General features: G+C 41.1%; 1 protein-coding gene across 4 annotated transcripts in view; it reads left to right on the top strand.

The window, feature by feature from the left end:
* Positions 1-26128, top strand: part of sema6a (sema domain, transmembrane domain (TM), and cytoplasmic domain, (semaphorin) 6A) — a 95852-nt gene that overhangs the window by 12680 nt on the left and 57044 nt on the right. For all 4 annotated transcript variants that reach the window (XM_087262853.1, XM_087262852.1, XM_087262851.1 and 1 more), the window contains 2 exon segments: positions 24206-24341; positions 24720-24837. In XM_087262853.1, coding sequence (XP_087118979.1) covers positions 24242-24341; positions 24720-24837 — 218 coding nt within the window. In that variant the 5' untranslated portion in view covers positions 24206-24241.

The following is a 26128-nucleotide window of genomic DNA, read 5'->3' as shown; positions in this document are numbered from 1 at the left end:
ACATTCGTCCACCCATCTTACAATCTTAAACTTAGTGAACAATATGTGAGTGTTGTGTTGTGTTGTGTTGTGAGGAAACGCAGTGTGTTTTCCTGATATTTCTGTGCTGGTTTGCTGGTGTTGTTAGTGACTGCATGTGTTTTCTTGAACTGCAGTGTGTTCAGCTCTCTCGGCCAACATTAAAAATCTCAAAACAAAAAGCATTTTCTAGACGAGCAGATACATAAAATGTGTGTTTTCATGAAACATGTGCAATGAAGTTTTGAAATTAAGTGAGAGTTGAGCTGAACAATCTGCCAGTGGAGTTAGAAGAATAATCGAACGTCAAAACTAACAGGATTATTTCCCTCACCCCATTGTCAGACTATTTTGCTTGTTTTAAAGTGGAAGTCAAGCACTCAGTCAAGTTTACTTTATTTTGTACAGCAGTTTACACTTTAATTAATATATATAAAACAAACTCGATTAATGAAACCATTTAGCAGAAAGCGTCATGTTTTACTATAGATTTTTAACTTTACTGTAGCTTTCTAACATCACGGGGTTGGTTCTGTTGCCTGACCTGAACAGATACACTTGAAGTAAAGCACTGAACACAGAGACTGGACAGCCTAATCTAGATCACAAAGCTGGTAAACACAAGCATCAAAGTTGTTTCTAACATTTACTAAATTATTAATCCGTTTTCTATATTCCATTTGTTAATACCTTTGGTTTAATGCACTGTGCTCCACTCTCTGATGCTGCTCCAGCGCTGCCTGATCAGGAGATTTACAGTCAGACTAATGCAGCGATTAAAATCATACATGACTTCACGCTTTACTAAGTCACGTCTGTCAAGACATATTCCCTTATCAAGTCGATCAACTCGATCTCTGAACACAAAGAAAGGATGTAAACCTGCTGTGTGAAAAACCTTGCTGATCTTGGTGTGGTTTGAACACAAGCAGAGGTGAGCAGCTGTAACAAAAGTACCCGCCCCCATAACGCCTGCACCGGACCTTGTTGAAACCATGGTTGAAACCCAGACAGACGGTCAGGCAGCGTAATACAGAGAGTGGCCCAAAGCCCATCAAATGTTAATACGAAAATAAGAAAAACAGGATCAACATATATATATACTGTTATATTAGACACACATCAGATGCTGGCATCTGCAGCAGCTCCACATTCACAACTCCACACATTGGGTTCAATTAGGCTGTCCAGTCTCCAGTCCTTTACTTCCACTGTATCTGTTCAGCTGAGGGAACGGAACCAACCCCGGGACGTCAGACACAGCGATATTACAAGATGGTGGCGCCCTTGTGCTAAACGCTATAATCAAGTTTGTTTATTATATTTCCATTAAAGTGGAAATTAAGTTACATAATAATGTAAACTTGAATGAGCGCTTCACTTCCGCTTTAATGAACAACTCACTTCATTTTGACTCATTATTGCTGAAAACAACACTAGATGTTCTGCTTGTCTAGAAAATGCTTCTGGATTTCAGAATTATTATGTATTTGGAGTAGAAACAGGACACACTCTTGTTTGTGAACAGCATTACTGCAGTAGTTTAATCTGTGTAACTGGCAGTAATGGTACAGTAAAGCAGTTGAAAGTGTGATTGTGTGAGTCTCTGTGGGGTTTCTCCGTCTGACAGTAATGCGGGCCGGCGTGGATCCTCTGTATGGACTCTGACAGTGTGTGTCAAATAAACTGTGCTTAATTGAGCTCCTGAAACGGCTTCAGTGTTGAATGTGGAGTGTTAACGAGAGCTGGACTCGTGTGTGTGTGTGTGTGTGTGTGTGTGTGTGTGTGTGTGTGTGTGTGTGTGTAATCTGCCGTCTATAATGTGTCTGGAGCATCAGAGGAAACCCACAGTACAGCTGCAGAGAGTCCGGCTACTGATGCTCAGACCTGCTGCATGATTACTACAGGCTGGAGCATGTGTGTGTGTGTGTGTGTGTGTGTGTGTGTGTGTGTGTGTGTGTGTGTGTGTGTGTGTACTGACTGAACTATATTTTGGGGATTAATTTGAAGCCAGAATGAGCAGCAGTCACCTCAGGGCAAAACACTCTTCTTCCTCAGAGTTTCTGTGGTGATTCTACTCCAAACATAGACAAATTATTAAATCAAGAAGCATTTTATAGACAAGCACAACATATATTTGGGTTTGTCTATGTGTGTGTCTGTGTGTGTGTGTGTCTGTGTGTGCTTGTGCATGCATGTATACTGTATGTGTGCTGTATGCACGTGTGTGTGAATGCATGAATCTGTGTGTGTGTGTGTATGTGTGTGTGTGTGTGTGTGTGTGTGTGTGTGTGTGTGTGCATGAATCTCTGTGTGTGAATGTGTTTGTGTGTATGTGTGTGAGAATTCATGTATGTGTGTGTAATTATGCATATATATGTGTACATATATGTTTGTGTGTGTGTGTATGAGCATACATGTGTGTGTTTGTGCATGTATGTGTTTGTGTGTGTGTGTGTAAATTATACTATTGTGTATGTGTGTGTGTGTGTGCATGTATGTGTGTGTGTGTGTGTGTATATGCGCATACATGTGTGTGTTTGTGTGTGTAAATTATGTTTGAATGTGTGTGTGTGCATACAAATGAGTGTTTGTGCATGCGTTTCTTTGTGAGTGAATGTAAATTCATGCATGAATATGTGCGAGTGTAATTGTGTATATATCCATGTGTGTGTGTGTGTGTGTGTGTGCTCTGGCGGTCACAGGAAGAGTGTGTGTGCTCTCCGCTTCTCAGACCTTGTAATAATCAGATGCAGCTCTTCTGAAGGCTGTTTGACTGAAGTGTTTCCTCTTGTTTGGGTTAAACACACACACACACACACACACACACACACACACACACACACACACTGCATGAGGACACTGATGCTCTTCTGCAGACGTCTGATTATTCAGATCTACACACACACATCCGGCTTATGGAGCGAATACTGGCATGTTCACGGCGCGTCTCCCAGCAACAGCAGCGCAGCATTCTCACACACTACAGCAGGTCAAAGGTCACGGTGATGAGGTCATCAGCACAGGATCAAGATTAGGATTCACTGAATTAAAGATTGTGTCTGATTAACCAGACTGAACACACACAGCGGACACAATTCAACTACACACACACACACACACACATACAGCAAAAACGCTGTCCATGCAGTGTGTGTCCTGTTTTAAATCAATCTAGAAGCATTTTTAAGATGAGATGAAAATCAGTGTTGTGTTCAGAAATACTGAGAGTGAAGAGAGTTTCCCATTAAACAAGCAGAATAACCTGACCATGAGGAGCAGAATCAACATTTACTGCACTGGGAGATTATTTGCTTGTTTTAAGGAAAAACTGTAATTATTATTATTATTATTATTGTTGTTGTTATTATTATTGTTATATTGCTTTTAACTTATTAAAACAAAACACAACACACAAACTTCAGCATAAATGGTCTCATACACTCAGTTCAGTTCAGCTCCTCCGTGTTTCTCCAGCTTCTCTACAGTGTAGTGTGTGTGTGTGTGTTTGTGTGTGTGTCAGCAGTGTTTCACCTCAGTTGATCAGTTCAGTTCACACACTCATCATAGAGCAGATTACAAAGGAAACACTAAACCAGCTAAGAAAATAAAGACAAATACAAAACAATATATAGCTACTGTACACACTGTATAGACACAAATACACACATACAGAAGAATACAGTAAAATACAACAGAACAGAAATAAATAAGGGCCTCCTATTCCGTAACATGACTTATTATTTGTGAGGATATATCTGGAGTAGTAACAGACAGACGCTCTGCAGCATGTTAAAGCTGCTCCTCAGTCCAGCCGTGTGAGTTTCACAGGATTGAAGATCAGTTTGTGGATTATGTTCAGCTATAAACACAATCAGCATGCGGGATCGTCTGTGGACATGATCAACCGGCAGAAACTCGCCCGCTGGTGGAGATTTTATCAACTCCATCATGGTTCATGCTCACATTACAATGGAGTTTCTCATTCATAAACGCTTCACATATTAACTTTACATATTCAGGAACTCGTGAACCTTTCAGACGAAGCTCTGTCACAGGAGAAATGAATAAACACTGGAGGATTTCCAGGACATTGTGCTGTTTCTCATACACTACTGCTCAAACACTTTACTGTATCGTCTTTTTTCCTGAAATGGTTTATTTCTGCTCTCCAACATTTACTTATTTCATCCAAATGTTGTAATATTTGTACTATTTAAAGATCCACTATTATGAGATTTGTGAATGACCTCGTATCACAGCTCAGAGTGATGAACACGTCCCGCTGAGGGTTCAGTCTGAAACTGCACCGTTTAAAACTATTGATTCTCAAAAACAAAGAGTCAAGATTAATATGACTCTTCAAGGGTTCAAATCTTCCTGCATGTCATGTTGACATCAATATTTACATTTAGTCATTTACATTTAGTCATTTAGCAGACGCTTTTATCCAAAGCGACTTACAAATGAGGACAAGGAAGCAATTTACACAACTATAAGAGCAACAGTGAAGAAGTGCTGTAGGCGAGTTTCAGATGTGTAAAGTGTAAGAAGGAAAGTATTAGTAATTTTTTTTTTTGGAGTACAGTTAGTGGCATATCCAGAGAGGCAATTGCAGATTAGGAAGTGAAGTGGAGACTAAATATATATATATATATATATGAGGCACCGGACTCGGGAAAACTGAAACCCTTTAACTTGAACAATACCACAGTATAGCCAAGCCGACCGTGTGCTGCGTTTGTTCCTGTCATGTTTCTGATGATTAATACGATAACCCCCCCTGCAGTGCGGGATTCACCAGCCGTTTCATTAGAAAGGAATGATCAGCAAACACTATTAATGTACGGGAGTATGTCAGCACACAGTTCATAAGGAGCAGTGTCTTCGTCCTCTAAACCTCAGCCTGTACGTGTGCTTATGATGGCCGCCTCCTTGTTTTCTCTTGTTATCAAAGTATGGAACATTATTCAATATTCAATTCAATTCAATTCAGCTTTATTTGTATAGCGCTTTTACAATGTAGATTGTGTCAAAGCAGCTTCACATAAATTGTCATAGTAACTGGAACAGTGTGGTTCAGTAACTGGAACAGTGTGGTTCAGGTTTTAGTGTTTAAGTTCAGTTCAGTTCAGTTCAGTGTGATTTAATCATTACTGAGAGTTCAAACACTGAAGAGCAAATTCATCGATGCGTAGCTCTACCAATCCTGAACCATGCGAGGCAGTGGCGACAGCGGAGAGGGAAAAAAACTTCACCTGATGGGAGTGAAGAAAAAAAACCTTGAGGGAACCAGACTCAGTTGGGCACGACCATTTTAATTTCTCCGCTGGCCAAAAGTCTTGTGCAGAGCTTCAATAGTGTTTCGTAACTTGTAATGGCTACGTGTAGCTTATACTGTGTCTCTCTGACTAACTCTCTATTAGGATATTCACATATCCAGTCTTAAAGCATGTGGAAAACATGACACGTGACGCTTCCTTTACTGATTTACATGTGTTTCTGAGCTTCCCCTGGTGTTTGTCCTTGCTGTGGTCATCAGCTGTTCTCTGCTTTCACTGTAATGTCAGTGCTTTGAGCTGAACAGATCCCTCCTCTAATGAGCTCAACTTTTGCTGCTGTGTGGATTAATACTGACTGTGTGTTGTTGTTATTGGGGTTATGGTTTAGAACAGAGCATGTGCTGCTGTTTATCTGCATTGCTTTAATGCACTCCTGCACTGAGCTCACACATGTACTTAATACTTTCACTACTTCAACAGTATATTGATGAGCCATAGCGAACGTTTCTTTCCATCTCACACTGAACACAGTCGACCAATCACAACAGAGTGGGTCAACAGACCAATCACAACACACTGGGTCAACGCACCAATCACAACAGACCCCAATCACAACACTGGGTCATCAAATCAACCACAACAGAACCCAATCACAGCAGACTGGCCAATCGGACCGATCACTGCAGATTTTGGTTTGGTTTGAAGCTGGTTTATTTTTATTTCTCCGTTGGCAGATTATTTGGCAGATTATAAGAAAAACATCACTTTGAGTGATTATTTTTGTAAATAAGGCAATAATTTACCTCCTGATTTATTTTTTATGACTAGAAACAAGACAAACACTCTGAGTGAGAACAGCATTGTTAGCGGTGTGTGTGTGTGTGTGTGTGTGTGTGTGTGTGTGTGTGTGTGTGAGCACAGAATCCTCCGCTAATCTCCTGAAGTGCTCCAGATGACGGAGGTGTAAGACAATAACACGTGTTCCTGCGAGCGTCATTCGGCTCATCTTACCCCGCGGCGGCTCCGGAAGCGTCCTCATTTAGATATGCAGAGCATGCTGGGATAGCTGCGCGATTGGGACCCCTGCATTCACAGCCGTGCGGCCCCATGGGGCTCTGCTAATTGCTGGTCCTGGTTTAGACTGGTTTTCAATAGGTTCTGGACAAAAGCGTCAGTGTGGATCACGTGGGAGGAGGATGAGAAACGAGGATCCGAGACAAAGAGCTCAGGACGCCCCGTTACTGACCGCAAATCAGCCCAACACACAGTCTGAGAGTGACCCACATGCTCATCGGTGTGTGAAGAGCCGCTCTGTTCCTGCGCACGCTTCAGGTGGCCACCACACACACACACTCAAGAGTTTTCATTGAGTTTGAGATGTTTTAGAACACACATCCTCCATCCACAGACTGAAGACGTCTTTATTTTGTTTCCTCCTCTGCTATTTTCTCGTCTCTTTACACGTTTGATTTAATTATGCAGATTCAGCAGTAGAGGAACGTCACACACGTGGACAACAGAACACTCTGCTGCATTAATGTCCAAAGTAATAATTCAATATATTCATCTAAACTACTTTCAGTAACAAAGGGGTGTTCATAAGACTGTCGTGAAGCCTTTATAAGCATGTCATGAATATGAATAAGACGTTATGCATGTTTATAACAGCTGTCATTAAGAGTCATTCGCTCAGTTATAACATTTGAAATGCAAAGATGACATTGCTTGCTATCACAACCTGACATAAACAAATACATCACAACCAGTTTTTGTCTTTATCATGACAGCCTGACGTTACCAAGACTACACAACCTGTCATAAATCTGTCATAAACATGATCCTCATGAAGACATTATACATATGATTATTTTTCTGTCTCATGAAAAGAGTCGTTACTCTGTCAGATCATTTTTAAGAGCGTCATTAATATTTAATGACATGTAAATAACAAATTCAGCCTGTAGCCGAGGTCAAAGAAATATTAACGATACTTTTATGACATTCATGCCACATTTATAATGCCTCATGACAATCATGTTTATGGCAGATTTATGACAGGTTATGTTGTCTTGGTAACGTCAGTTTGTCATGACAAAGACAAAAACAGGTAGTGATGTATTTGTTTATGTCAAGCTGGCCTAATTAACTATGTCATATTTACATTTAAAATGACGTAACTGAGCGTATGACACTTAATAACAGTTACACACTGCAATCTGCCTATATTAACTTTTAAAAAGCGTTAGAATATTATGCCAATAACATTATGTGCTAATATTTACACAATAGGACATCACGGTGGCGTAGTGAATAGCACAATCGCCTCACAGCAAGAAGGTCGCTGGTTTGAGTCTCGGCTGGGTCAGTTGGTGTTTCTGTGTGGAGTTTGCATGTTCTCCCTGTGTTGGCATAGGTTTCTTCCAGGTGCTCCGGTTTCCCCCACAACTATAGGGGAATTGGGCGGGCTAAACTGGTCGTAGTGTATGTGTGGGCATGAATGAGTATGTATTGATGTTTCCCAGTAGTGGGTTGCAACTGGAAAGTCATCCCCTGCGTAAATCATATGTTGGATAAGTTGACGATTCTTTCTGCTGTGGAGACCCTGGATGAATAAAGAGACTAAGCCAAAAAGAAAATGGATGGATGGATGGATTTACACAATTGTTAAGGAACATTAGCGGATGTTCTGAGAATGCTCCCTGTTTCCTGGGCAGTAAAGCTTAATAACATTAAATTAGGAGATGTAAAATTAGGGAAAACGTGAATATTAATTCTGTTAGGTTACACTGACTGAATCTAGCTGTGTGTTGAAAATGTTATTGTGTGTGTGTGTGTGTGTGTGTGTGTGTCAGATGTGTTGTGTTGTGGAGGAGTGGTGTGGGATGTGAGGAATGAATTCAACAGGAACGCTGACGCTTTTAGAAGCATCAGATCGGGAAACAGCGGTGCTTTTACACTTTTCCAGTGTCTCTCAGTTTCTCTGCAGCTTCTCCAGCGCGTCTGCAGGCCTTCTTTAGCCTTCCTCTGCTCTTTTCTTCATTCTTTGTGTCTCTGATGTTCCTCCAGCTCTTGATTCTGTAGTGGTTCTCCCACGTCTGTTTCTCTGGCATTCCTCTGGTGTTTGATTTACCAGTTTATTTGTGTGGTGTTGGTTTTTCCGATGTTCGTTTCTCTAGTGTTGGTTTTACTAGAGTTTATTTCTTTAGTATTTGTTTTTTCCAATGTTTGTTTGTTTCTCTGGTGTTTGTTTAACCAAAGTTTATTTCTTAAAAAGTTTGTTTTTTTCTGATGTTGTTTTACTGATTGTTGTTTCTCTGGTGTGTGTTTTGCTTGGGTGTTTTTGTGGTCATTGTTTCTACAGTTTCTGTTTCTTTATTGCAGTTTCCAGTGTTTGTTTTACCCAACGTTTTTCTCTGTGGTGTTTGTTTTTTCAATGTTTGGTGTTTGTTTGTCTAATGATTGTTTGTCTGTTGTTTGTTTCACCAATGTTTGGTGTTTGTTTGTCTAATGATTGTTTGTCTGTTGTTTGTTTCACCAATGTTTGGTGTTTGTTTGTCTAATAATTGTTTGTCTGTTGTTTGTTTCACCAATGTTTGGTGTTTTTTATGATTGTTAGTCTGGTGTTTGTTTATTCAATGTTTGCAGTTTGTTTGTTTAATGATTTTTTTACCAATGTTTGGAATGAGAGCTGATGTAAAACACTGCCGGAGTGTGTGTGTATGTGGTGTTTGTTTTTGTGATGATTGTTTGTCTGGTGTTTGTTTTACCAATGTTTGGAAGCAGTGCTGATGGGAAACACTGAAGGTGTGTGTGTGTGTGTGTGTGTGTGTGTGTGTGTGTGTGTGTGTGTGTGTGTGTGTGTGTGTGTGTGTGTGTGTGTGTGTGTGTGGTGAATGTTTGGTGTTTTTCTCATGATTGTTTGTTTGGTGTTTGTTTCTGCAGTGTTGGTTGTTTGTTTGTCTAATGATTGTTTATCTGGTGTTTGTTTTACCAATATTTGGTGTTTTTATGTTTGTCAGGTGTTTGTTTGTCTATTGTTTGTTTTACCAATGTTTGGTGTTTTTTTATTATTGTTAGTCTGGTGTTTGTTTTTTTGATGATTGTTAGTCTGTTGTTTGTTTGTTTTTTCAAATGTTTGGTGTTTGTTTTTCTGATGATTGTTTAGCCAATATTTGTTTCTCTAGTGTTTGTTTTTCGCGTTGTTTTCTTCTTCGTGGTTTCTCCAGTGTTTGTTGTCTGTTGTTTGTTTCTCAAGTGTTTGTTTGTCTGGTGTTTGCTTTCTCAGAGTTTCACCAGTGTTTGTTTCTGCAGTGTTTCTCTCCTCAGTATTTCTCTAGTGAGGGGTGAAGTGTGTGTGTGTGTGTGTGTGTTTGGCCGTGGACGTTGCTGATCGTGTGATGTAATGAGGCGTGATCTGCTGTGGTGTTCTCTTACGGTTTGGCCGGTGCTGGTAAACTCACGTCAGACTTTGATTACTAATAACAGCAGCACCTGAAGTGTGCGACTGAGGAAGGAGAGCTGATGGGAAACACTGTCGGATTGTGTGTGTGTGTGTGTGTGTGTGTTTGTGTTTAATCCTCGGAGAGAATAAAGGAGCAGCGCTTTGATTTGAGCGGTGCTGGAGGGGCGTCTGTTCCTGCAGATAGAGACTCTAATCTGCTGTGTGTGTGTGTGTGTGTGTGTGTGTGTGTGTGTGTGTGTGTACTGGAGGAACGGTCATGTGACTCACTGTGTCTTGACTTCCTGTGTGTCCTGATGTGTTTCCTGCTTCATAATATCAGCAGCACAGAGAGGAAAAACCTGTGATGATGTGCTGGATGTGATGGTTTAGCTGAAATCAGCACATATTTACTTTACTGTGGGCTTTTACAAATACAGTATCTTACTATCAAAGCTCAGTGTGCTGATTGATTCCCACATTGCACTGCATCAGCTGCTCACTGTATTCAGGGGAAATCTTCATAGACTTACACTCAACTGAACTGAAGCGCTTTACATTTACTGGAGCTTCATCTGTGCTCAGCAGTGTGTGAATATCTCCAGCATTCTCTAATGAAAACACTGTGATTGACAGTCTCTCTTTATATGCGTCATCAGAGGGGGAAAGCCCCGCCCACTAGTGCCCATCTCATTAGCATGTCCAGCAGGCCTGAGTGAGAAGCAGCCGTCTGTCCGTTAGCCGTCAGTATAGACTAAGAGGATTATAGATGTGGAGCTCTAGATGAACAACGACAGGAGCCACATAGACTGACACACACACTTACACTGAAGCACACACACCTGACCAGCACTCACAACACACACACTGCTGTTTACATCTGTCACTATGACATCTGTAGCCCCGCCCTCTTCTGAAAAGAGCTCAATCTCATTTGCATTTAAAGCGACAGTCACCACAAATAGGATCAAAGCCTGAAAGGGTCAGTTTCAGAGAGCTGGAGAACACTATCTGTGTGTTATTCTCAACTCAAACACACACACACACACACACACACACACACTCTTGACACAGCAGAGATGCATTTACAGCGTGCAGTAAGGAGCAGAATAGAAGCCTTTAAACTCTGTAATTTGATTATGAATTGTATTTTGCTCATACTGTAAGAGTGCTGTAGACTGATGTCCACAGTCAGATTATTACACTAATGCTGAGGCACAATTCTGTGGCGCTTATCTTTGCATAACTTACAAACATGTTTACATCTCACAAACTGATCAGTGAATATTTATAAAACTATTATTTCATTTTACATGACAAGGCAAAAATCCAATGCTTAAGCACTGAAGAAATGTTCTTGTTTCTAGTTCAAATGCTAATCATTCTCAAATCATTCTGCATTTTCTAGACAAGCAAAAGAGCAAAGCTCAAATAAGAGTCAAAATGAAGCCAGTTTCTCCTTTAAAAAGCTGAATAATCTGCCCATGAGGGAAGAGAAATCATCTTGTGTCAAAAGCAGAAGCTAGATTATTTCCCTCAGCCCACTGTCAGATTATTCTGCTTGTTTTCAGAAACTCACTTCACTTTGACTCATAAGAGATGCAATGATTAACCGGCTTCTGTTAACCGTGCTTTAATTAATCATTCATTTTATTAATTCAATTTTAAAACAGTGGGTAGCGCTGTGGCCTCACAGCAAGAAGGTCTCTGGTTTGAGTCCCGGCTGGGTCAGTTGGTGTTTCTGTGTGGAGTTTGCATGTTCTCCCCGTGTTGGTGTGTGTTTCCTCCGGGTGCTCCGGTTTCCCCCACAGTCCAAACACATGCGCTATAGGGGAACTGATCAACTACACTGGCCGTAGTGTATGAGTGTGTGTGTGTGTGTGTGTGTGCGCGTGCGAATGAGTGTGTATGGGTGTTTCCCAGTACTGGGTTGCAGCTGTAAGAGCATCTGCTGCATGAAACCCATGCTAAAGTAGTTTACAGTCGATTCCGCTGTGGCGACCTCTGATTAATAAAGCCGAAAGGAAAATGAATGAATGAGTGTTCTGCCGTTTTGTTTTCAGTGTACAATTATTACTTCTGTTTAAAAGCCAAAAACATTTTCATTTATTTTTAAGCCTAAAGAGAAAGAGTTATGGACTACTGTTTGCTTTATTATTGTTATTTTGTGCTGTATTAATTGGTGACTGAGCAGCGATGAATAACACTTTATAATGGAAGGGGTTTTCTAAACTAGTAGTGGTTCGAAATTAATGAATGCATAATAATCGTCAGACTATAATCAAAGTCTATACTGGTGGCACGAGTAGTCAACAGTTCTTAAACACAGTGCTGTCTCTGGTCTAGAAAACGCCTCTCCACTTCAGCATGTTCAGATATTTACACTATAAACAGCACAAGCACTCTGCGTTATGAAGCATGTGTTTGCAGTGTGTGTCGGAGTCTCATATGCTGCTCATTGGTTACTCTTGATGCCGGTGTGTGTGTTTACGCGTCAGTGTGTGTTGCTTCTGCCGGTGTGTTCTGAGAAACGGCTCTGTTGAAGGAGGATGATCCGCGCCGGATTCATTAGTTGAGTGGATCTGCGAACTTAAGCAGCTCCTCAATTCCATTACGCCGCTTTACATTATTCAGTGATCTCATTCTGCACATATGACTGTCAGCAGCAGCGACTCACGGCTGCAGTCCTCTCCTTGCCTTTCTGTCATCTTTAGTTGGTGTAATGATGTAGTTATCACTCATTTGTCCAGTTTTTCTTATTTCAAGGGAAACTTAAAGTCTTATTTAGAGTTCTTGTTTAACTTCTCGTCTAAATATTTAAAATGACTGAATCAAGAAGCATTTTCCAGAAATAATGAGTCAAATGAAGAGAGTTTTCTTTAAAATAAGCAGAATAATCTGACACCAGGGTGAGTGAATTAATCTCATCTCACAGGGGAAAACTATTTTACTTCATTCACCCTGTTGTCAGATTATTTAGCTTGTTTTAAAGAAAAGCTCACTTTGTTTTGACTCATTATTTCTGAAAATACAATCATGCATCTAGAAAATGATTCCAGATTTAAAAAAATAAGATTTTTGGACTAGAAACAAGATAAAAACTACACTCTCTGCAGTGCAGATTAATCTTCATTCACTTTCCTTTGGCTTAGTGCCTTACTTAATCAGGGGTTTGCCACAGTGGAATGAACCACCAACTATTCCAGCATATGTTTTACACAGCAGATGTCCTTCCAGCTGCAACCCAGTACTGGGAAAGTGTAGATTAATATTTGGCAAGGGACACTGGGCTGGGTTTATCGGTGCAGATATTGTGTCTGCGTGCGCGGCGGCGGCGTCTGTGTTTATCTGGCAGACGGAGAATGACCCGTTCACTCAACGAAGATAAATGACGTGGACAGAAGCGCTGAATGAGGAGATAATGAGAGCAGAATCTGTCTGCCGCTCCGCTGGGGAAACCATTTAATACGCAAATTAAAGATGTGTTTGACTTCACCGTGATGAGGGCGATCTCCGACACACACACACACACACACACACACACACACACACACACACACACACACACACACACACACACACACACACACACACACACACACACACACACACACAAACACACACACACACACACACAGCGCCCTCATCACGGTGAAGTCAAACACATCTTTAATCTGCCTGTATGTGTGTGTGTGTGTGTGTGTGTGTGTGTGTGTGTGTGTCATATCAGGACACAAACGTATTTAATGACATGGGAATTGTAACTACACGGGAATTACTAGGAGATAGGGAATTATGAGGACACTGCTGATGTGTCCATGTCTCAAAATGCTTCTAAATGACACAGATTGAGTATTTCCAGAAAATAAAACTGCACACATGTCCTTCAGTGTCCTGTGAGGGTTGTGTTTAGGGGATGAAAAAACACTCCTGTGGGTTATGACTATTATGATATTCTGCCATTTTGTGATATATTGTGAAAGTGCTGTCATGAATATTCATATTTTATGGGAGGATTTATTGCAGAATGAGAGTGATGATGATTTATGAACTGTGTCAATGTGGATGAACAGGTCAGTGCTGATCATGTGTGAAACCGAATGTCCCCACAAGTATAGCAAAACCAGTTAATTTTCAGCTTGTGTGTTGATTTTTGGTCCTCATGAGTCACACAGAACGGAGGATTTTGAAGATGCATAAATTGAGAATGTTTGCTGTGAGGGGGGTTTAGGGGCATTTTCATGTGAGCTTTTACAGTATAAGAACATTACGACTATGGAGAGCCTGTGTGTGTGTATGTGTGTGTGTGTGTGTGTGTGTGTGTGTGTGTGTGTGTGTGTGTGTGTGTGTTTGAGGTAGTGTCTGCGTCTGCTGCTGATAACACTCTTTGTTCTGCTCTCTCTCTCTTTCACACACACACACACACACACACACACACACACACACACACACACACACACACACACAGAGGCTGAGCGAGCGAGCGCAGGCCTTCTTCACGGTGTGCTGATGCTCATCTTCTCGGGCAGGAATCCTCCAGGGCCGTTTTAAAGTCAAAACTTCCTCTTTGGCGTATCAGAAGTGATTCTGCCGTCTGGAGCTTAAGCTGCTTTACTGCTGCTGTTTATTCTGCAGCACTGGAGGCTTTATCTGAAAAAGAGCATAATCCTGACCGTGTGTGTGTGTGTGTGTGTGTGTGTGTGTGTGTGTGTGGAGAGACCCGCTCCTGCTAAACACATTCAACTTGCAGAGGCACACAACTGATCCAGAGTCAGCCGCTGCACACACTAAACACAGAGAGCTGTCTGTCTGTCTGTCTGTCTCTCCTCCAGACAGCAAACTACTCTACTTACAGGCCAAACTGTCCAACACTACTGAGTGGATGAGTTTACTTGTTCACTAATGAGTGGATGAGTTTCTTGAGTTTGTTGACTAGTAAATAAGAGCTTATCTGTTGTCTAATTAGGGGATGAATTTGTTGACAAATGAGGGTATGGGTATATGTGTTGACTAGTAAGTGGATGAGTATGTTGACTCAGGAGTGGATGGGTTTGTTGACTAGTGAATAGATGAGTTATCTGTTGACTAATGAGTGGATGAGTCATCTGTTGACTAATGAGTGGATGAGCATGTTGACTAGTGAGGGGATGAGTTATCTGTTGACTAATGAGTGGATGAGTATATTGACTAATGAGTGGATGAGTCATCTGTTGACTAGTGAGGGGATGAGTTATCTGTTGACTAATGAGTGGATGAGTCATCTGTTGACTAGTGAGGGGATAAGTTACCTGTTGACTAGTGAGTGGATGAGTATGTTGACTAATGAGTGGATGAGTCATCTGTTGACTAATGAGTGGATGAGCATGTTGACTAGTGAGTGGATGAGTTATCTGTTGACTTGCGAGTGGATGAGTTGATCAGTCAGCTAGTGAACATATAGGTTTGTTCACTGACTAGTGTGTGTGTGTGCGTGTATTTGTTTCCTGTGATTGTGTGTAATGTCTGATGATGTCTGATGAAGCGCTGTTGGTTCTGCAGATCTTCATATTATTCGTCCCTCATGTAAAGCACATTTCAGGCCAGTTAGTGATCAATAACTCTGTGTGTTCATCATGTGAGCTCATCATTAGTATTGAAGACAGATCCTCAGTGAATGAGCTGAAGTGGTCAGTCTGTGTCTGTGTGACCCCCTGAGCTCTTTCATGCTTGATGCTCTAAAGCAGCGGTGGGCAAACTCGGTCCTGGTGGGCTGATGTCCTACATAGTTTAGCTCCACCTCTAATCAAACACACCTGAACATGCATATCAGAGTCTTCAAGATCACGAATGATCTATCAGCAGGTGTGTTGATCAGCTAAACTGCAGGACACCGGCCCTCCAGAACCCAGTTTGCCCATCTCTGGTTGTAATCTGGACTTGAATATGTGTGTGTGTGTGTGTGTGTGTGTGTGTGTGTGTGTATGTGTGTGTGTGTGTGTGTGTGTATTGATTTTCCCCCGTGTGATGCAGTTGTGTGTGCTCGTCTGCAGACGTGTGTCCTGAATGATGATTCCTGCTATTGTGGTTGTTTTCTCTCGATACGTCACTCTCCGTATCCTCCACATGAGCGCTTCAAATTAGCACCAATTATTGTAAGTGTAAAATTGAATTACAGGCTCTAATGAAGGACTGGAGCGGCTCTGCATGCGGCTCACGTAACCCACAATTCAATTCAGATGCTTTTCTCCTGCATTGCTGTTTTCAGACAATGAGACTGACGCTCTGAGAGACGCAGAGCTGTGATCTATGATGCAGGCCGTAAATTAATGAGAAATCTCCATTAGAGAAATTGCATGACAGCACTGATATCAGGAGCGGCTCATCACAAACAGCACAGAAATGAGATATTGAACAGCCGTCGCTGCTGGAGGAGGAGGAGGAATATGAGGCTGCTGTTCTATCACCGACTACACGGAAAATACAGGCCTTTCTTCTGCTGTATCTAGACCAAATATCTAGACATGCTGAAATCTAGAATGTGACATGTTAAATATATAGTTTTATCTTCACAGATAATGAGTCAAAATGAAGAGAGTTTCTACTTAAAACAAGCAGAATAGTCTGACCATGGGGAAGCAGAATAGTCTGACCATGGGGAAGCAGAAGAATCACGTTTTCTTTGACATTAGATTATTTTGCTAACTACTGTAGGGCTGTGCGATTAACCAGAATTGAATCACGATCACGATTTGAAACATTGCAAATAGCTAACTGCAAGAGGCTGCGATATGAAATATATATATATATATATATATATGTATTATATAATTTCCCCCACCCAGAGCAAATGCATGACTGCGGTCTGTGTGTGACAGTCTGGCAAAAATGCTTTTTTACTTAGAGTTTTTGTCTTGTTTCTAGTCCAAATACTTACAAATTCTTAAATCAAGAAGCATTTTCTAGACAAGCAACACATTGTCATGTTTTAAGAACTAATCTGCCAAAATGAAGTGAGTTTTTCCTTAAATCAAGCTAAATAATCTGCCAATAAGGTGAGCAAAATCATCTTATCACAAATCGAAAAACAAGATTATTTTGCTCACCCCAGCTTGATTTAAGGAAAACTCACTTCATTTTGGCAGATTAGTTCTTAAAACAAGACAATATGTTTTGCTTGTGTTTAAAATGCTTCTGGATTTGAGAACTTTTAGATATTTGGACTAGAAACAAGACAGAAAATTCAAGTAAGAAAAGCATTTTATGCAGTGATAGCCAATTGAGTGAACGCACCTTCGCTTTGTTCAATTAGAAGTGTGTTACCAAACTACACTCTCGATAACATCGAGTTATTTATTTAACCCAATGGTTGAGTTAAAAATATTTGGTGCTTTGTTTGTTGGGTTATTTTTCATCTTTATCGGGTTATTTATCAATAACTCAAGCAATTGGGTTAAATATTTGGTGCTTTGTTGGGTTATTTTGAACCTTTTTTAGGTTACTTGTTTAATAACTCAACCGGTTGGGTTAAAATAATAATAATTTCAACAGTCAACTGAGTGGAACTTAAAATGTAATGAAAATAAAGCATTTACAATATTTTTGAAAACCGTATGTTATTTATTTACACAGCCATAATTATAAAAATAATAGTATACTAGTAATAGTAGCAATAGTAATAACAGAATGAAAAAAATAACATTTAATCAAAATAACCCAATGCATTGGGTTAAAATAACCCATAGTTGGGATGGTGCTGTAATAACCTATTGGTGGGTTATATGTTGGGGCCTTTTTAACCCAACTATTTTACCTGAGTATGCGAAATGCCCACAATAAAAACAGACAGGAAACCACGGACAAGTGGGATGATGGCGTCTGCCGCTTCAGAAGCATTAATAGACAAATTCATACCAAAGAAAAACAGCATGCTGGTAATATGGGAGTATTTGGTTTCAAAGTTACAACACTGGTTCATATGTAAGAGATGTCTCAGAATTGTTCCCACAGCATGAGAAAATACAACAACCAGCACCTAAAAAAGCACCACAGACAGCAGGTGATAACTAACGCCGTAACTCACTAATGTTTACTCTAGAGACAAAGCAGTGTTTCATTTCTGAATGATTAAAAACAAATTTGAATAAACGTTGGAGTAAGTTATTATCTTTTCCGTTCCTTTTTTTGACCAACACTCCCTGCATTTCAGCGACGAAATTGCAATATTTGTTAAAAAATTGCAGTTAGATATTTTTGCCAAATCACACAGCGCTATTGTTAACCGTACAATATTTTTCAGTTGTTTATTAATGCTTCTTGATTTAAGATTATTTAAATATATGCCTCTTAAATACATTTTCACATTGTATGTTTCATTTATTAATTTTTAACTTCAGTGCTAGCTATTTATGCGTTGCAATAAAATATAGAAGTGAGAAGTGTTGCCTCTGAAACAATCTGAAATAAAACATTTCTACAGCTAAACTAAAATAAAAGTGAATAAAATAATTAAAATGTACAGCATAACATCATTACAACTATGGGAAGTCCCCAAAACACAGGAAAACATGTTTTGTGTGTGTGTGTGATCAATTACTCTATGATCTCAGTAGTGTGTTTGTGTGTGTGCACCTTGTATTTCTCATGTTCTGGTGACCAAATGTCCCCACAAGTATAGCAATACCAGTACATTTTGAGTTTGTGGGCACATTTTCTGGTCCCCAGAGGGAAAACGGATAAAACAGGTGCAGAGATTCCTAGGGTTGGTTTTAGAGGGAGAGGAGAGACTCACTATACAGTCCAGTACTAACCTCACTACAGCTGAGAGAGACCATACAGAAAACTGCACTGTGTGTGTGTGTGTGTGTGTGTGTGTGTGTGTGTTGTTGTCGTCCGGTTAGCCGCTGATTAGCGAGGCTTAACTGTGAATAAGTGACTGAACAGCATCATTACCTCATCAGATCTCATTAACAGGAGACCTGTCTGCTCCATCACACGTCACCAATCAGTCCAGTCTGTGTGTGTCTGTGTGTGTATGTGTGTGTGTCTGTGTGTGATATTACCCCCATAGACATTTACTAGATATTAGTATGTTTAATAGAGATTATTAGATATTGCCTACGCTATTGTCTATTGGAAAGAATGTGTCAATAGAGCCGCCATCTTGGTACAGGGTAGCGCTCCTTTGAAATGAATGTGGGAGCAAGGTGCAGTGGAGGACTGTGGCCATCCAGAGCCAGAGATACACACACATATCTATGATTGGAGGTTTCCCGCCGGTCAGTATGCAAATATTTAAATTATGAAAATTTGAATTTGACATCACTTTTCTACATGGCTGGCTCAGTGAGCGCACGTTTGTGTATAATCATGTATTATCTCCCTCCCTGTTAGACTTGATCTAATCCGTGTGCTGAAACACACACCCTGGGTGGAGGGAGCGATTCATTTGTGAGTGAATCTCCTTTATGAATGCATCTATGTGCAGATCCACCTTTCTGATCTGAATGGTCTACAACATCAGTAATCTTCAGTCATTTAGAGCGGGCGGTGCGCACACTGAGCCCAGCACTGTTATCAGGCACCCTGATCAGTAGACCCACACCGAATCTGTGCGCACAGAATTTTAGCCCATCATCACTTCTGTTTATTTACTTGTGTAAATGTGTGCAAATTCATAATTATTCAGTTTTTACATTAATTTCAGTAATATTATTGACTAATATAAAATATTAACATGATTTATGTGCAATACAGTGTGCACAGTAATATTTTCTGTCTTTTAGTGCAGATATTATATGAGAGACGTGCTTTGTTTACCAAATAAAGTGAATCTAGGATTTGCATTGTAAACATTACATACAAGTTAAGAAGGTATTACTTATTAGTTCATAAATTAAGGTTTTAGTTATGAAACTCCCAAAATCATTCTATAGAAATCCACAGATTTATACCAAAATCCTGCAGAGAAACAGCAAAACGTCCGCAGATTCTGTCTGGCCCTGCTTATAAGTGACCTCAGAAACAAGTGGTATTTCATCTACAGTGTTAGCTGATTTATTCAACAGCACGAGCATTAGCCGAGTGTTGAGTGTGAGCTGCTGCTGCTCTGCTGTATGGTCAGTGCAGTGGAGACTGTATCATCATCAATAACGTTACTGTGGAGCACAAACATAGAACATGGAGTTCATAACACAGAACACATTAAAAAGCGAAACCTATGAAGTGTTTTGCCTTTGTGCTTTGTTTTCTTAGTTTGCTCAATCCTACACCCGAACACAGCACTAGAGTCCTGCATCTTCACACTGGCTTTAGTCTTGACTAGTTCAGTGGAGTGACATTTGTCCTGGGAGCCCTGTACCAATATGGCGGCACTATTAATGCATGCTCAGGGTCTGTATACAATATCTAACGTGTATATATATATATATACTATGTATTAACCCTTGTGTGCTGTTTAGATTGACTCTCCTTTGGTGATGTCGGTGCTGTTTTCACCCCATTGACTTCCATTATAATCACATTTATTGATTGTAAAGCCACGGTGTGTGTGTGTGTGTGTGTGTGTGTGTGTGTGTGTGGAGCAGCTGTGTTTGTGCTATGCTGATAGTGTGTGTCTTCATCTCCTTCACACTGGACATCATCAGTGATTTGCTCTGTGCTCTTGTCCAGTACACGCCGTCTCTCAGGAGTGTGTTCGTTCATTAGCGCAGGTCCATCTCATGTTCAGCAGCCTCATCTTTACTAACACCACTGACGCTCTGTTTATTACAGCACACACATCATTTACTGCCATTTCAATTAGAGCCAGCTTTAATTAATTACAGTGGCGGCAGTGGGTCAGCGAGGACTCTCTGGAGGTTCGGGTGCAGAAGCTGCGGCTTATTTCTGGCAGATGAGTGTGTGTGTGTGCGTGTGTGAGAGATCATAGTCATTCCACTATCTACACTACAAAAAAATGCTTTTCATTCTTAGACTTTTGGTCTTGTTTCTTGTCCAGAATCCAAAAGTTCTTAAATCAAGAAGCATTTTCTAGACAAGCGCAACACACAGTGGACACACACACGCACGCACGCACGCACGCACACAAACACACACACACAAACACACAAACACACACACACACACACACACACACACACACACACAAACACACACACACACACACACACACACACACACACACACACACACACACACAAACACACACACACAAACACACAAACACACACACACACACACACACACACACACACACACACACACACACACACACAAACACACACACACACGTACGTACAGTTATCTTCATTCATTCATTCATTTTCTTTTTGGCTTTAGTCCTTTTATTAATCAGGAGTCGCCACAGCAGAATGAACCACCAACTACTCTAGCATATGTTTTACACAGTGGAAGCCCTTCCAGCTGCAACCCAGTACTTGGAAACACCCACACACCCTTATTCACACACACACACGCACACACATTACAGCCAGTTTGGACTGTGGGGGAAACCGGAGCACCCGGAGGAATTCCACGCCAACACAGGGAGAACATGCAAACTCCACACAGAAACACCAACTGACCCAGCCGAGACTCAAACCAGCAACCTTCTTGCTGTGAGGCGATCATGCTACCCACTCTGCCACCGTGACACCTGTACAATCATCTTTAAACACTTAATTCTGTCTGATTTATGAGCTTTTTTCCTCGCAAAGTCCAAAAAATTAACACACAAACTCAGAATTTACTGGTATTGCTATACTTGCGGGGACATTTGGTCCCCACAGTGTAAGGAATACAGGGCTTGACTTTAACTTTTATGATCAGCAGCCACTGTTGCTAGTAGTTTTCTGATGTTATGGAGTCCATTTTCATTAGCCACAATTTGGTTGTTTTGAAAATATACTTTATATGCATAAATAAGACTTGAGAATAGCTTGATGAAGTAAAATGGCTTGATTTGCATGTTGTGTAATGTCCATATGCCTCCTCAGTTGACTTTTCTCTCTGTGACTGTACTCGGTGTGCATGAGAGGGGTTGTGCTTTCAAAGTGTTTCACTGCAATTAGTTTGGATTTCACAAGACTTTTCATCAGAGCTCAACACTGAGGAGTTCACTCATTCTTCCCTGGCCAAAAATTATACATTAATAATGATTTCTTAGCCATACATTTTAAATAATGTGTCAAAGCAAGCGAACAGCTGTATACACACACTTTATTTAAAAACAATCCTACAAAAAAACACACATTTAAGATAAAAAAAAAGAATTATAGTGCTAAAACTACAGCAGTCAGTCCAACACAATCTCACGGCAATTCGTAACTTTTTAATTTAGTGGCTAATTCGTATGAATTCGTACGATCTAATTCGTACAATTTAGTACGATTTGCTCATCCCCCAATGACGGTTGGGGTTAGGGGTGGGGTCAGGTGCCACGCCTTCTTTTTAAAATTGTATCATTTCGTACGACTGAACTGAATTAGCCACTAAACTGGCAAAACGTAAAATACTTACGTTTTCTTGTGAGATCAGGCTGGTCAGTCTGCAGATCAGTAGTTAACTGTACAATAATGAAGGATCATGTGTACATTAGGCTCATTAATAATCAATAAATGGTCAAAGCGAAAGCCTCAAACACAACCGATCACATCAGCTGTGTTTCCAGGTACGGCTGCTTTGCGCAAGGAAGCAGGTGCTTCAAAACACACACACACACACACACACACACACACACACAGGTGATGGGATGCGTGTGACACTGAAGTGTGTGAACATCGGCTGCGTCTCACCGTGCGCATGACCATCCTCTCTCGATATTCAGCTGCTTTCTCCTGCTCACGTGACGCAGTTATGACTGTCATCTCTCACGCGGGCCACGCTCTGATTGTTGAACTCTGCTTTTAATAACACATCATGTCCACTGGTTATGAAGAGCACACAGCAGGAGAGTGATGCATCATTATGTCTGTGCGTGGTTGCGCTGGGTTATGTCAGCAGCGGTGTGGCATTTGCCTGATCCTCTGTGATTGAGCTGAGTTAGTGTTGGTGTGAGGCTGATCTGATGTTCAATTACTAACAGTGTGAATTCTGCGCATTAGAGCTGACCTTTCATCAGCGCGATTAAATCATGAGGCGAGAGATGTGAATCACAGCTGATTCATTCATCACACAGAGCGCAGGGCATTGTGGGATACGCTGAGGATCAGATGCTGTGCACTGTAAAACATCCTCACATTAGCAGCTTTACGCTTTTCGTGACTCATATTTTTTTTTTCCTCATTTATTTCTGTTGAGTTGCATTATGGGATCTTGATCTTCCTCCAGCAGGTTTTAACCTATACAAGTATGTAAAATTGTGTGTTCTGCACATGTGTAACAGTGTGCAGTGCTGTATTGTGTGTGTGTGTTGGTGTTGTATATTACACTACAGACTCCGTGTCATAAACTGCAGCACGTTTACTCTTACTCTACACTCTTATTCCTCTACAGATTGTCTCTGATTTTATCTCAAACCTCTAAACCGTCAGTAAAAGTCTCTTTGTTGAACTGTAGAGCTGAGTTTACATCATTAGCAGTGGACAGAGTTCACACATTCTTTAATTCATGCACATCCTGGCGTTTCCATATAGCACTGTATAATGCACTAGCCCAAACACAGAGACCCAGCTAGAGTCAGTGTGAGTCTGCAGACGGCTCCTCCAGTGTTTCTCCCACAATCCTCCAGTCTGTGATTTGTGTTCATTTGTTGTGTTCCTGAGAGAGGTCAGAGGTCAGACAATAAATCACAGCAGCAGCTTCTGTATATCAGATCGCTGTTTCCCCCTGAACGTCCACTGATTGGTCGAGGTTTTCCTCCTGAACATTCTCCAATTGGCTGTTTTTCCCCTGATCATTCTCTCATTGGCCGTTTTCTCCCTGAACGTTCTCTTATTGCCCGTTTGTCTCCAGAGCGTCCTGATTGGCTGTTTTGCCCCTGAGAGTGCTCTGATTGGCTGTTTTCTCCTGAGCATTCTGTAATTGGGTGTTTTCCCCCTGAATATTCTCTGATTGGCTGTTTTCCCCCTGAGAGTGCTCTGATTCACCGTTTTCTCCTAAGCATTCTCTGATTGGCTGTTTTCCTCCTGAGAGTGCTCTGATTTGCTGTTTCCTCTTAAACATTCTCTGATTGGCTGTTTTCCCCCTGAGCGTTCTCTGATTGTCTGATTTTTCCTTGAACATTCCCTCATTGTCTGTTTTCTCCCTGAACATTCTCTTACTGCCTGTTTAACTCCAGAGCGTCCTCTGATTGGCTGTTTTGCCCCTGAGAGTGCTCTGATTGGCCGTTTTTTCCTGAGCATTCCCTGATTAGCTGTTTCTCACCTGAGTATTCTCTGATTGCCCGTTTATCTCCTGAACATCCTCTGATTGGCTGTTTTCCCTCTGAGCATTTTCTGATTGGCTGTTTTCTCCTGAGTGTTCTCTGATTGGCTGTCTGTTCCTCCTGCAGGCTGAAGTTCAGAAGAGATCGTGCGGGACAGTAAAGATGCGAGCGCAGGCCCTGCTGCTGTACCTGACGCTGCTGCAGACGGCTGGAGCCGCTTTCCCAGAAGACACCGAGCCCATCAGCATCGCACATGGAAACTGTGAGTCTGCAAAAACGTGTTATTTACATAGAGTTTTAGTCTCGTTTCTAGAACAAATATCTCCAAATTCAAGAAGCAGTTTTCTAGACAAGCACAATATATGGCCTTTTAGAAATAATGAGTCAAAATGAAGTGAGTGTTTTTACTTGAACATCAGATTATTCTGCTTGTTTTAAGGAGAAACCCACTGATTATTTCTGAAAACAACACTATATGACAACACTTGTCTAGAAAATGCTCCTGGATTTGAGAATTTTTAAACATACAGACAAGAAACAAGAGCGAAACTCGTTTGTTGTAGCGTCTGCATCTCTCAGAGCTCTGTAATTATTGCACCAGTGTGAATTAATCTGTGCTGTTCATCATCTTCCCCATCAGACACTAAACAGTACCCAGTGTTCGTGGGACACAAACCAGGCAGGAATAACACACAGCGACACAAACTGGACATCCAGCTGATCGTCATCATGAACCGGACGCTGTATGTGGCTGCGAGGTGAGTCTGATCTTCATCATCACTCCTGATCTGAGAACGCAGACAGAGCAGACTGCTGACATTATGAAGAGCAGGCAGATCCAGCGCGCGCACACACACACTCACACACACGCCTCTTATATGATTATATTGTACACACGTGTGTGATTTACCCAGAGCTGAAGACACTCCCCTTCACTGATTGATTGACCTGGACTCCGCCCACTCACTCTCACTAATGAAAACACCGGAGCTCAGACTGATTGATAGCTGTAGGCTCCGCCCACTTATCTTCCACCAATGAGAGCTCTGCGCAGCTGTGGCTCAGTGACCGGCTGATGGGTTTTGGAGTAATAGGAGTAAATCCTCCAAAAATCTGAGAGCAGATCCAGAGTTCTGGACGTGACTTTTACAGTAAAAACTGAACATAAAGTCACAGAGAGAGTAGATGTTCACATTATATTGAAACTATTGTGTATGTTTTCCAGAACAGCTGACCACAGAGTTATGAGATCAGAGAGATATCAGTCTGTCAACATGTTTAGTGCTGTAAATGAGGGAAATAAACGTGTGTTATGAACGTGATTAAAAACGTCTGCGGTTTACAGTACACAACACACTGTGTAGAAATTCTATGAATTAAACTGCACAACCCAAAAGAAACAATAATAATCAAGAAGTAGAATCTAGAGTCGGCTCTCTAGAACACAAACATCACTGGTTTAATCTTATTTAATATGTGAAAGTGTGGTTATGGATGTGACAGATGTGAAATTGCCCCTTGTGTGACTTTGGTAAATCTAATAGAATAGTATGAAAACACTGACAGATGCACTGAGTATTGCTATAGTACTGTCAAATACTTGCTCACCCAAATAACCCAGAAATAGTTTCCGTATTTTGGTGAAACTGATTTTTTTTCATGGCAAGGTTGACATTTGCATGGAATTGCTCACGTCTATTTTCAGTTTTGAAATCACAACAACATCCTCTAAACAAACACTCAGTCAAAGAGAAACAGAGTTTGTATGAATCTGACGTTTCGATGAGCTGGTGTGAAAATAAATACAGACAGAAGCTGATGTAGTACAGGAGAGCTGATCTGCTCATCAGTACAACTGTGGGATCTTCATCTGAAGTGAAGCTCTCTCTCTCTCACACACACACACACACACACACACACACACACACACACACACACACACACACACACACACACACACACACAGCTCTCCGTCTGTCTGTGTGTCTCCGTGCAGGACAGTGTCCACATTCCGCACCCGTCTCCTGTGATGCTCCATAGCAACCCAAA

This window comes from Danio rerio, chromosome 8 (genome assembly GCF_052040795.2).
Source record: "Danio rerio strain M-AB ecotype USA chromosome 8, GRCz13ab, whole genome shotgun sequence".
Lineage (NCBI taxonomy): Eukaryota > Metazoa > Chordata > Actinopteri > Cypriniformes > Danionidae > Danio > Danio rerio.
The sequence above is the reverse complement of the archived record's forward strand: the minus strand, read 5'-3'. Positions and strand labels throughout refer to the sequence as shown.